Source organism: Talpa europaea, assembly GCF_964194135.1.
Source record: "Talpa europaea genome assembly, chromosome: X".
In the NCBI taxonomy this organism is placed as follows: Eukaryota; Metazoa; Chordata; class Mammalia; order Eulipotyphla; family Talpidae; genus Talpa; species Talpa europaea.
Window position 1 is genome coordinate 38567414 of NC_140081.1, and position 11420 is coordinate 38578833.

The window sequence follows — 11420 nt, forward strand, 5'->3', positions numbered from 1 at the left end:
TCTTTTCAACATGACAAAGTCCTTACACACAGCATGCCATGTCCACATAAATTTGTATTTTTCAGAACAAAACAACAGTAATGCTGGCAAGGATGTTGCATTAACAAGGACCCTTAAGCTTTCAATACACTGAAAAGCAACATTGTTTTGCATGTCTACAAAGTATACACTTGTTTCCACAAATGTGCCAAAGTTTGCCCTAACAGTTAGGACTTTTTCACCAAATCATAGACATAGATATGGAAATCATCATCAAATTTGATGAAATACACAGAGGGTTTGGCTTCTACTTGGTGAATGACCATGCCAATCCGTTTGGAGCCATCTTCTTTGGTATATTCCACATGTTTGCCTATCAGACCATCTACAACTCCTCCTGGTTCTCTCTCTGCTGGAGGAGACTCACTGGACTCTGGCATGATACGGAGGTCTCCTTCTTTATAATCATCTAGAAGCTGGTACATGTACAAGACAGGATCTTTCTCATAGGTAATATAAAACCAGGCTTTCATGATAGGTGCTTGGGCTAAGACCATCCCCCTCCACTCATCCTTAGAACCATGCTCACCCTCAAACATATGTTCCACAGCTTTACCAATTATGGTATTGGCCAGGTTTGCATCACTAACTTGAGATGATGCTACCCTGTCGGAAAGAATTTTAAGAGACAAAACTCTTTCATCCCTGTGAAGTTCCAGTCCATAGACACAGTCAATTCCATCATATTTCACCAGATAAAGAGAGGGATTTATAGGCACCTGATCCAGAACAGTTCCTTTCCACTGGGTGATGGGCTCATCGCCTTCTTTCCACCCGTGTGAAATTCTGCAGCCCACGATGCTCCTGCGAGGCTGGGAGGATGGTCTGCCTCTTTGCTTCTTTTGGGAGGCCTTTTTTTTCGTCATGTTTGCAGATCCAGTGGCCCTTCCTGCAGATGCCCTGGTTTGTTGCCCTTCAGCGTCCTGTGTGTTGGGGGTCTTCATGCCTGCAGGGGAAGGAGACAAGACAGAAATGTTCAGTATGCCATGAGGTGAAGTTCTCCTGACAGGGATATCTATGTGCCATGTGCCGGTGCCTAAATTTCCCCCAGGAGCTTGGCAGCAATGCTGGAAATCCTGGCTGCGTGCCTGCATGCTCTCCCTCCCAGGTTGCAGGGAAGGGCGGCAGCGGCCCCTGTGCTGACCTGAGTTAGGAACTCTGCAGGAGGTGGGGAGGGCTACCTCTTCCTTATTCAGTCTACTGCCTCCACCACTTGCCACTGGTGCCCACTCTCAATCCCTTGCAAAGCGCCCATCTAAGCACCGCCTTCACCAGCATGCAGTCACTGTCCTCCTATCATGAACACCCCAGCCTGCTGCCCACACGCCCCCTTGTCTAGCCCCAGTCGCTCTCCTGGAATCCAGCGCCCTTGCTTCCCTGTGCCCACCTTCAATTTCTTGCCTGTCTCTCATGGCCACCTCCTTTTCTCATTGCCCACCTTCCTCCCCGCACCCTCCCCACCCCCCTAGCCTCACCCTGCAGCCCGCCTCCACCCTTTATCTCCTGCAGGAGTCCATCCCATCACCCGTCTCCATCCTGGCGCCCACCAATGGCCTTGCCCTGCTTGGCGTCCACCGCCCGGGGGATCGCGGGCCTCAAGTGCCCAAATTGGACACCTCGCTGCTGCCTCCGCGGTGAGCCTGTGTTGGAGGAGGAGCAGCAGGCGACGAGCCGGGTGCTTGCAAGTGCTGGGAGAGGAGAGTCGTTAGGCAAGGAGCGCGTTTAGGAAGACGGGGGGGGGGGGGGGGGCAGGCAAAGCGGGTGGCGGCGGTGTCCCTTGCGGTGAGCTAGTGGGCCCTCTGACTCTACGTCGGTGGTGATGGCCCCTTTGACACATAGGGTTTCCACTCGCTGCAGCTGTAGCTGCCGCCGCCGCCGCCGCCGCCGCCGCCGCCGCCGCCGCCGCCGCCGCCGCCGCCGCCGCCGCCGCCGCCGCTGCCTCTGCAGTCTCCTCCCTCTTGTCGTAGTGCAGCTTCCTGCCAGGAGAGAGGCCTCCTCTTCCTGCCCAGCACTGCGTGCCTCCCCCACCCCAATTTTATGGACCCCCCACAGGACCTGTGGGTTGCTCTTTGGTTTCCTTCACACCCATTCCTTTTTCTTAAGCAAGAATTACCAGGCCATTAATTCAGCTACTTTGTAAACTCCTTTCTTTCCCATTTCAAGCCCTTTGCCTCCTCTGCTTTCTCCACTTTGACCATCTCAGTGCCCTTGCCCCATCTGCTCTCCATCTTGCAGGAATTAGTAGTTGCCTTTTCCTAGAACTTCTATGTAGTTCTTTTTCACACATTAATCTTTCTTTTCTGTCATTTGGGGTAGTAAGAGAAAACTATGCTAATGTTCTTTTTGCCTTCTTGACACAATCTTTGTATACTTTTTCTTCACTGGTTATTCCTGCACTAATTTCTTAAGGTTTTTTTCTCCTCTTTTTTCTATTTTACTCTATTACAAAAGAACTGTTTTCAATATTAACACTATGTACATTTTAGAGAAATGATAAGCAATTCTAATCTAATGCCTATTCCCAGGGTTTAAAGCAAAATATTACTTTTGCCATTTTTTTAAGCACATACAAAATTGCATATCCATTTACATGCCATGCTCCTTCTCATATAGAATGATCACTTTCTCAACACATTAGAAATAAACTGAAATCAGTATTTCTTATATTCATTAGAACATTATTTATTGAGCACTTATCAAATATCTAGTCATTGGTCCATATAAGTCAGTTTTACATTGATCACAATGTAACTTTTCTGTTGTTACTAAATGTCTGTAATAATGCTACCACAAAGACTGGTAATATGACCTATATATCAAAAAAGGACATGACTGGAAAAAGTTAACCTTGTTATAAGAAAGTAGGTAATATGATAACTTTATAATTCAGTACAGAAAGAATGCATATTCTTTTTAAAAAATGTTTCTCAAATATTTATTTATTTATGCATATAAGAGATAGTGTGCAGGCCAGAGATGTGGTTGGGGAGGAGGAGTGAGAAGATTCACCAGAGACAGAGTGCAGAGCAGAAGAAGCAGATGCACTGAAATACACTGCTGTGGGGAACAGCAGGCAAGACAGGAGAGGTCTGCTGTGCCATGTGGGTCACCTTCCTGGGCATGGATCTAACTCATTCTGCAGTGGCTGTCCATAGCTTCATAGTGCTGCGTCTCTACCCCTTGCACCACCAGGGAGGCCTGGATATTCTTTAAACAATGATAAAATGATATTTTGGTATATTTTAGGTGAAATTTTACACTAAATGTATTCCCATAGTACTATTTGATTCATGAAAGTGCAAAATGCACCATAATGAAACCGAAAAAAAAGTAAATAAATCAACCAAAAAAAAATCAACCAAAAAACCCAGTAAACAATGTAAATGTTGCTTATGGTATCAGAATCAGGTGATTGATTGGATATTAACAGAACAATTAAGCTTAAAAATAATTCCTGGGCCATTCTCACACTTTCTTTGGGTTATTATTGATTGTTAGAAACGTGTGAGGTGATATCTCATTGTGCTTTTTTTTTTTTTTTTTTAGGGTGAGAGGATTCACCAGAGACAGAGTGGGGAACAGAAGAACAGGCAGGCTGATGAAATACACTGCTGAGGGGAGCAGCAGTGGGCAACACAGGAGAGGTCTGCTCACCATGTGGGTTGCTCCGAGGCCAGCAGGGATGGAACAGGCACTGCAGAGGCTGTGGACAGCTTCACAGCGCTGCACTCAACCACCTGCGCCGCCAGGAGGCCCTCATTGTGCTTTTTATCTGAATTTCCCTGATGATAAGTGATGATGAAACTTTTTTTCATGTCTGTTGGCCATCTGCATTTCTTCTTTGGGTAAGTGCCTATTTAGTTCTTATGGCCATTTTTTTTTTTTTGATTGCGTAATTTGTTTTGGTTGAGTTGTATAAGTTCTTTGTATATCTTTGTTATCAGTCCTATCTCTGATGTATGATGTGCAAATATTTTCTCTCATTCAGTGTAGTGTCTCTTGGTTTTGATTACTGTCTCTTTTGCTGTACAGAAGCTTTTTATTTTTATGCAGCTGCAGTGTTTATATGCCTTTTTCCCCCTTGCTTCTTGAGATGAATCTGCAGAGGTATTTCTGAAGTTTATGTCATGGAGTATTTTTCCTATGTTTTCTTTTACATATTTTAAGGTTTCAGATCTTACATCTTAATCTTTTAGCCATTTTGAGTTAATTTGGGGGTATGGTGTGTTATAGTGGTCTAATTTCACTCTTTTGCATGTGGCAGTCCAATTTTCCCAACACCATTTATTGAAGAGACTTTCCTTTTTCCAGTGTATATACTTCATTCCTTTATCAAACCTTGGTTGTCCTTAAATGTGTAGTTTTATTTCTGTATTCTCAATTTGATTTCATTGGTCTGTGTGTCTGTTTTGTTCCAGTACCATGCTGTTTTAATTCTATGATTTTATTGTATAGTTTGATGGCTGGAAGTGTGACACACCTATTCTTACACTTCTTTGGCAGGAGAACATTGGCTATTTAGGGTCTTGTGGTTCCATATGAATCTTAGTAATAGCTGTTCCATTTCTCTGAAGAATGGCATCAGGATTTTTTTTTTTCCGGATTACATTGTATCTGTAAATTGTTTTGTGTGGAGTGGCCATTTTCACAATGTTGAGTCTTCCTATCCATGAGCAGGGAATATCTTTTCATTTATTTGTATCTTCTTCTATTTCTTTTAACAATATTTATAGTTTTCTCATATTGGTCCTTTACCTCCTTTGTTAGGTTTATTCCCAGATAGTTGGTTTTTTGGTGAGTTTGTAAATGGAATATATTTTTAATTTTTTTCTTCTTCTAGCTCATTGTTTGAATATAAAAGTCAACTGATTTTTGTGCATTGATTTTGTATCCTACCACTTTGCCAAAAAAAAAAAAAAAACAAACACAAAAACAAGTGCTGGTTAGGATATAGAAAAAATGGAACTTTATTACATTGGAGGGAATGCAGACTGATCCAGCCTCTATGGAAAGCTGTGTGGAGATTCTCAAAACACTAAAAATGTATCTACTATATGACCCAGCAATTTTACTCCTAGGAATCTACCCGATGAACCAAAAACATTAATTCGAGTGGAAATCTGCACCCCTATGTTTGTCGCAACACTATCTACAATAACAAAGATATGCAAGCAACATAAATGCTCCCAAACAGATGGCTGGATCAAGAAGATGTGGTATATATACACAATGGAATACTACTCAGCAATCAAAATAGATAAATTCATGCCATCTGTGGCAACATGAATGGAGCTAGAAGGGATTATAGTAAGCAAAATAGGTTAGGAGGAGAATGATAAATACTGATGGTTTCACTTTCAGTGGAATATCGAGAAACCAAACAAAATGTCAGACAAAGACAAACCTTGAAAACTCACCATAGAGCTGAGATTACTAGAAGGCAAGGGCACGGAGATGGGAGGGACAGGGTAAAAACAGGAGGAGAAAGAGCACAATGGACTAAAGCTGCCAAAAAGGGCATGAGGTTGGATGAGATAAAAAATGTTGGGGGTGTCTAAAAGAGTGATTCTGGAGTTACTGGAGTTTTGGTAGTGGGTATGGTGAAATAACCTGCAAATGTAGAGGTGTGAACATATACATAGGACATATACTATGTAAATCAATATTATGTCAGTAAATATAAGTTAAAATAACTTTTTTCCTAATGACTTTTATTGCATATATATCTTTTTTTTTTTAAAGTGGATCACCACCTTTTTTTTAACATTTATTTTTATTGATTTATACAAGCACTGGGTACAGTCAGAAGCGCGGGAGGGTGAGAGAATTCACTAGAGTCAGAGCGGGGAGCAGAGCAGGCAGAAGGACCAAAGTACACTGCTGAGGGGAGCAGCAGGCGGCAGGAGAGGTCTGCGCGCCATGTGGGACCCTCCTCTGATGGCCGGGGAGCAGCCAGGGATTGAACCGGCGCTGCAGAGGCCGCGGGCAGCTTCGCAACCCAGCGCTCAACCTCTGTGCCACCGGGGAGGCCAATATTGCATATATATCTTAATGTAATTTTTTTCCTTGAGTTTCTTTTATTTTAAAGATTTATTTATTTATGCATACAAGAGCTGGGGTACAGGCCAGAGATGCGGGGTGGGGGTGGGGGTGAGAGGATTCACCAGAGATAGAGTGGTGAACAGAGCAGGCAGACTGATTGAAATACACTGCTGAGAGGAGCAGTGGGCGAGACAGGAGAGGTCTGCTGCGCCAGGGATCGAACTCGTGCTCTAGAGGCTGCAGATTGCTTCATAGTTCAGTGCTTAAACTGTTGCGCCACCAGGGAGGCCCTCCTTGAGTTTCTTTTAATACTATCAGGATAAAAAAGTTTCAAAGTGCTAATTTTTTTAAAAGACTCATCTTTTTAGGTATGCAAGAAGTGGGGTACAGGCCAGAGGTGGGGGGGTGAGAGGATTCACCAGAGACAGAGTGGGTTACAGAACAGGCAAACTGATGGAAATACACTGCTGAGGGGAGCAGCGGGCAACTCAGGAGAGGTCTGCTGCACCATGTGGGCTATCCCTGGCCAGGGATCGAACTCATGCTGCAGTGGCAGTGGACAGCCTCATGGTTGAGTCCAGCCCCTTGCACCACCAGGGAGTCCCAGTGCTAAGAATTTTTAAAAACTCTATTTTACATTAAGAGGTGAGTATTAAAATATGTGAAGAGTGATGTAAAAAAATGTACTTATGCTAGACAAGAAGAACCTCAATAATAGAAAACCATTGCATAATCATTACTGTTTTCCCCATGCTTGTATGAATAGTTCTTAATATTCACTTAAGAAGTGTAGTTACTTGACTCAGACACTGATCTAAATCTCAAAGAAAGCTTAATTTACTAACCCTTGTTATCTGCTAATTTTCATGTTATTTGAAACTAACTGTGAAAACAGCACAGAGAATATATCAGAGCCAAACTAAGAAAAAGGAGACTATTTTCCTAGTGTCACATGCTGTACCTGTAGGCCACTGACCTCCCAATAGTCATCCTGTTCTAAAATGTTGCTCTAAACTATCCATAGCAATGCCATTTCCCTTGCAAATGACCAATTTAGCATATGATCTAATCATGACCAATTAAACATGATATGTTTCCTGTGGGATTTCAGAAAAAAAAAGTATTTACTATTAAGAAAGAAAAATAAGAATGCATGTTTCCTTTCCTTCTTTAGGAGGATGCCATATATATGACCCTTGTATATGTGATCTCTGTAGCCAGCCTGAGGACAAAGAGAACATGATGAAGATGACAGAGGAGAGAATGGAAATACTCTTGAGGCTTTGATCAATTTATGTAGCTGTTAATCATACCATTCCTGGTGTCCTATGTCTGACTTTAACTTGTGAAATAAATTTCTTTAGAGTTAAAGCATTTTTAGTCTGAAGTTCCTATTACTTCCAATTACAAGTATCTTAAATGACAAAATATCTATTTAATAAAAATGTGCCCTGTTTTATACATAAAAATACATACATAGCAAGATTTATGTAGAGCTAAGAATAAATAAAATTTGAAGCTAAAGGTTAACTTGAAAACTGTAAAACTATTAACATCTAACTTAAAATTATTTAATGAGTGTCTTTTAGTGGAATTGACTTGCATAAATTGGAAAGTATTACATTTACATTTGAAAATTACCAATTCATTTACCTGTGAATATAATCAAAATTTTGAAAATAATTCAAAACCTATTTTTTACCAAAAGCAAAATAATTGAAAAAGTTTATTTCTTAAAACTCATTTTAGTGAACTTTAACTTTTGCTTGATATGAGAAAATAAATTCTAACTAGTTGCTAGATATTCATTTACATATCATTGATATTTTTTCTATCACTTGTCATAATAAATGATTGATTGAATGATTTGTGCAGATTTAAATATACATTTTTATTTAATTCTCAAAGTCCAAGTCACACACAACATCCAGGAAGACAAAATATAAAAGTGGTCAATAGGAACCAGAAGGTATCACACAGGCCACTTCTGATGATATGACTTTAGGAAGGAACAATAGACTGAATGTCTCCCAAGTATAACCATCTATACACTATGTTTTTGTTAACATTGATCTTGCATAAATTTTGTATGTGATCTCAATGTCATTACTGCTTCTGTGATAGACAAGAAAACCCAGTGATAGTAATTAAATTATAAGGAATAAGGCATACAATTTTATAAGAAAAAGTTGAGGGGCCTCCCTGGTGGTGCAAGGGGTTAAGATGCAGCACTATGAAGCTATCCGCAGCCACTGCAGCACAAGTTAGATCCCTGGCCAGGGAGGCGACTGACATGGCACAGCAGACCTCTCCTGACTTGCCCTCTGCTCCCCTCAGCAGTGTATTTCAGTCAGTCTGCCTGTTCTGTCCCTACTCTGTCTCTGGTGACTCCCCTCACCTCCCACACCTCTGGCCTGTACCCCAATTCTTGTATGCATAAATAAATCTTTTTTTTTAAAAAAAGAGGGACTCACCAGTGGCGCAGCAGTTGAGCACTGAGCTGTGAAGCTGCCTGCAGCCTCTGCAGCGCAGGTTCGATCCCTGGCCACCAGCGAGGGTCCCACATGGCACGCAGACCTCTCCTGTAGTGCCCACTGCTCCCCTCAGCAGTGTATTTCAGTCAGTCTGCCTGTTCTGTTCCCTGCTCTGGCTCTGGTGAATCCTCTCACCCTCCCGCGCTACTGACTGTACCCAGTGCTTGTATAAATAAATAAATAAATCTTTAAAAAAAATAAAAAAGAGAAAAAGTTGAGATTTGGAGGACCAGAAACCATTGTAACAGCTGTTTTTTTTTTCTTTTTTTCACTGTCCATTCCAAGGATCATTTTTCTCACCATTGTGGGTAGTATTGACCTGTCTCAGAACGCATAATCTAGGGCTTGCAGGGAAAAGCAAGAAGGTTATATTATATATCAAATGTTATAGGAAAACTTTGAAGAGTTTTAAGCTGTAGTGTGATACAATATTTTATATTTATATTTATTTATATATATTTTTATTTATATCTTTTACATCATTGTGTATTCCCCGTAAAATTCCCACCACCAGTTCATCCATTGACCTTCACCTTATCCCCTTGCGCGCTTCTCTTAAAAGATCACTCGGGGGCCTCCCCTGGTGGCGCAGCAGTTGAGCGCTGGCCTGCGAGGCTGCCCACAGCATCTGCAGCGCCAGTTTGTTCCCCCCGCCAACAGCGAGGGTCCCACAAAAAAAAAAAAAAAAAAGATCATTCTGGTTATGTGTGGAGAATTGAGAGAAAGGCAATACCCGATTTAATTAGATTTATGGCTGTAGGGTAAATGGTTTTCAGGCTTTTCTGCCCTCCTACAATTAGGATTGCCCTGCCTGATGGGGCAACTGCAGTTGTTACATTGTTGTAAGCTGTCTTGTTTACTTCAGCGGGCCATGGGAGGAGTATTGAGGTAGTCACCAAGAGAAGCAGAAGCAGGAGAGAGATGGAGAGAGAGAAGCCAGAGAGGCCCAGAGTGAACACTTGCCGGGGGCTTGGAGGCCTCCTGGCCCCCCGGCACCCCTGCTTGCTGCACTACATGTAAAAGCTTAATAAAAGCCTGAGAAACCCACTGAGGGCTCCAGGACTCTACTTTACCTGGTCTGCTTGGATCATAGGAAGCCTGCACAGGGCCATTCTGCCCCTACAATGACCCTATCTTCTTTTCCAAATCCTTTAGTCACTGAGGCAATACCTCTCTCTATATGCTGCCAAAGCATTCAGTCATGTGTTTATTTTTTCTTTTCTCTCTCCAACATTGGTCCTGGAGATTTTCCTCATAATCTTGAAAGTTTAGCAATATATTTAAAAGATTGTATTATTTTATACATTTTAAAGTATAGTGATTTCGGTGGAAGAGATTTCCCTTACCCACAACTTACTCTCTTTTAAGCCAGTGGATTTATTAACTACTCCTGTGGTCAACCAGTTGAATAGACCTCTCCCTTTATTTTGGAGACAAGAAGATAAAAGGGGAGTCAGGAGTCATGCCCATGCTTTATAAAGGCCCTGCTGTAATATGTAATGTTGCTTCTTTAATGAGTGAGCTAGTGTAGGGTAAGGGCTAGTGTAGGGCTTTTCTGCCCTCCGGCCATTAGGATAGATGAGGGAATCCTGTGGCCCTGAATGCATGCCTGATGGCGGGCACATGAAGTGGGTACACCTGGTCTGAGAGATTGAGTTTATAAGGGCGGAGTCACGGGGACGCCAGTAGAAGCAGGCAAGCAGAACCATAAGAGAACGCCGGAGAGTCCAGAAAGAGTGAAGACTTGGTGGGGGCTGGGAGGCCTGCTAGCCTCCTGGCCCCCCAGCACCGCTACCTGCCATGTACCCGGTAAATCCCAATAAAAGCCTGAAAAGCCACTGAGGGCTCCAGGACTCTCTTGGACTCCTTCTTTACCCGGTCTGCTGGATCAGAAAACCTGCTCAGTCCTGCCCTTACAGCTAGGTAGTTCAGTTTATCAGAAGTTTTTAAAGTTGACTTTAAAAGGCACATTAAATGTCATTCTTCAAAGAAATAGAACAATTATTGATGAAATTCATATGGAATCACAAAAAACCCCGAATAGCCAAAGCTCTCCTGAAAAAAATAAAAGAAGGGAATGGAGGCATCACACTCCCAGACTTCAAACGATACTACAAAGCCATAATCATCAAAACTCCATGGCATTGGAACAAGAACAGACATACAGACCAATGGAATCGAATAGAAAATCCAGAAATAAATCCACAGATTTATGGTCAACTAATCTTTGACCATAAGGAGCAAAGACTATGCATTGGAGCAAAGAAAGTTTTGTTTTTTTTTAAATAATAAATTTTATTTTTATATTCCCCCATACAATTGCAAACGCCCCATTCTGACCCCAATCCTTCCCCTCCCACCCCCCACCCCCCAAAAAGTGTCTCTGGTTCATAGTTTTTTGTTGATTTTGATTTTCACATTCTTATATTCATTTTCCTGGTCCCTTATTTAAGTTTTCTAGATTCCTGCTATGAGTGAGACCATCCGGTATTTTTCTTTTTCTTTTTGGCTTATTTCGCTGAGCATGATCCCTTCCAGTGCCATCCATGTTGCTGCAAATTGCATGTGTTTATCTTTTTTGAATGCTGAGTAATATTCCATGGTATATATGTACCACATCTTCTTGATCCAGTCATCTATTTTTGGGCATTTGGGTTGTTTCCAAAGCTTAGCTATTGTAAACAGTGCTGCTATAAACATAGGGGTGCAGGTGCTCTTGGGAATTGATGTTTCTGTGTCCTTTGGGTAAATACCTAGGAGTGGAATTGCTGGATCATATGGAAGCTCTATGTTTAGTAGGTCCAG

General features: G+C 42.0%; 1 protein-coding gene across 2 annotated transcripts; it reads right to left on the reverse strand.

Moving 5' to 3' along the window:
* Window positions 1-206: 206 nt before the first annotated feature.
* Window positions 207-983, reverse strand: LOC311187435 (spindlin-2B; the record flags this gene model as incomplete). Of its 2 annotated transcripts, XM_084258827.1 has the most annotated exons (2): window positions 207-455; window positions 759-983. In XM_084258827.1, the coding sequence occupies 2 exons, from the start codon at window positions 981-983 to the stop codon at window positions 207-209; spliced, it is 474 nt and encodes a 157-aa protein (XP_084114953.1). The 2 variants fall into 2 exon arrangements, with proteins under 2 accessions (XP_084114953.1, XP_084114952.1); XM_084258826.1 differs by having other exon boundaries at window positions 207-983.
* Window positions 984-11420: the final 10437 nt, after the last annotated feature.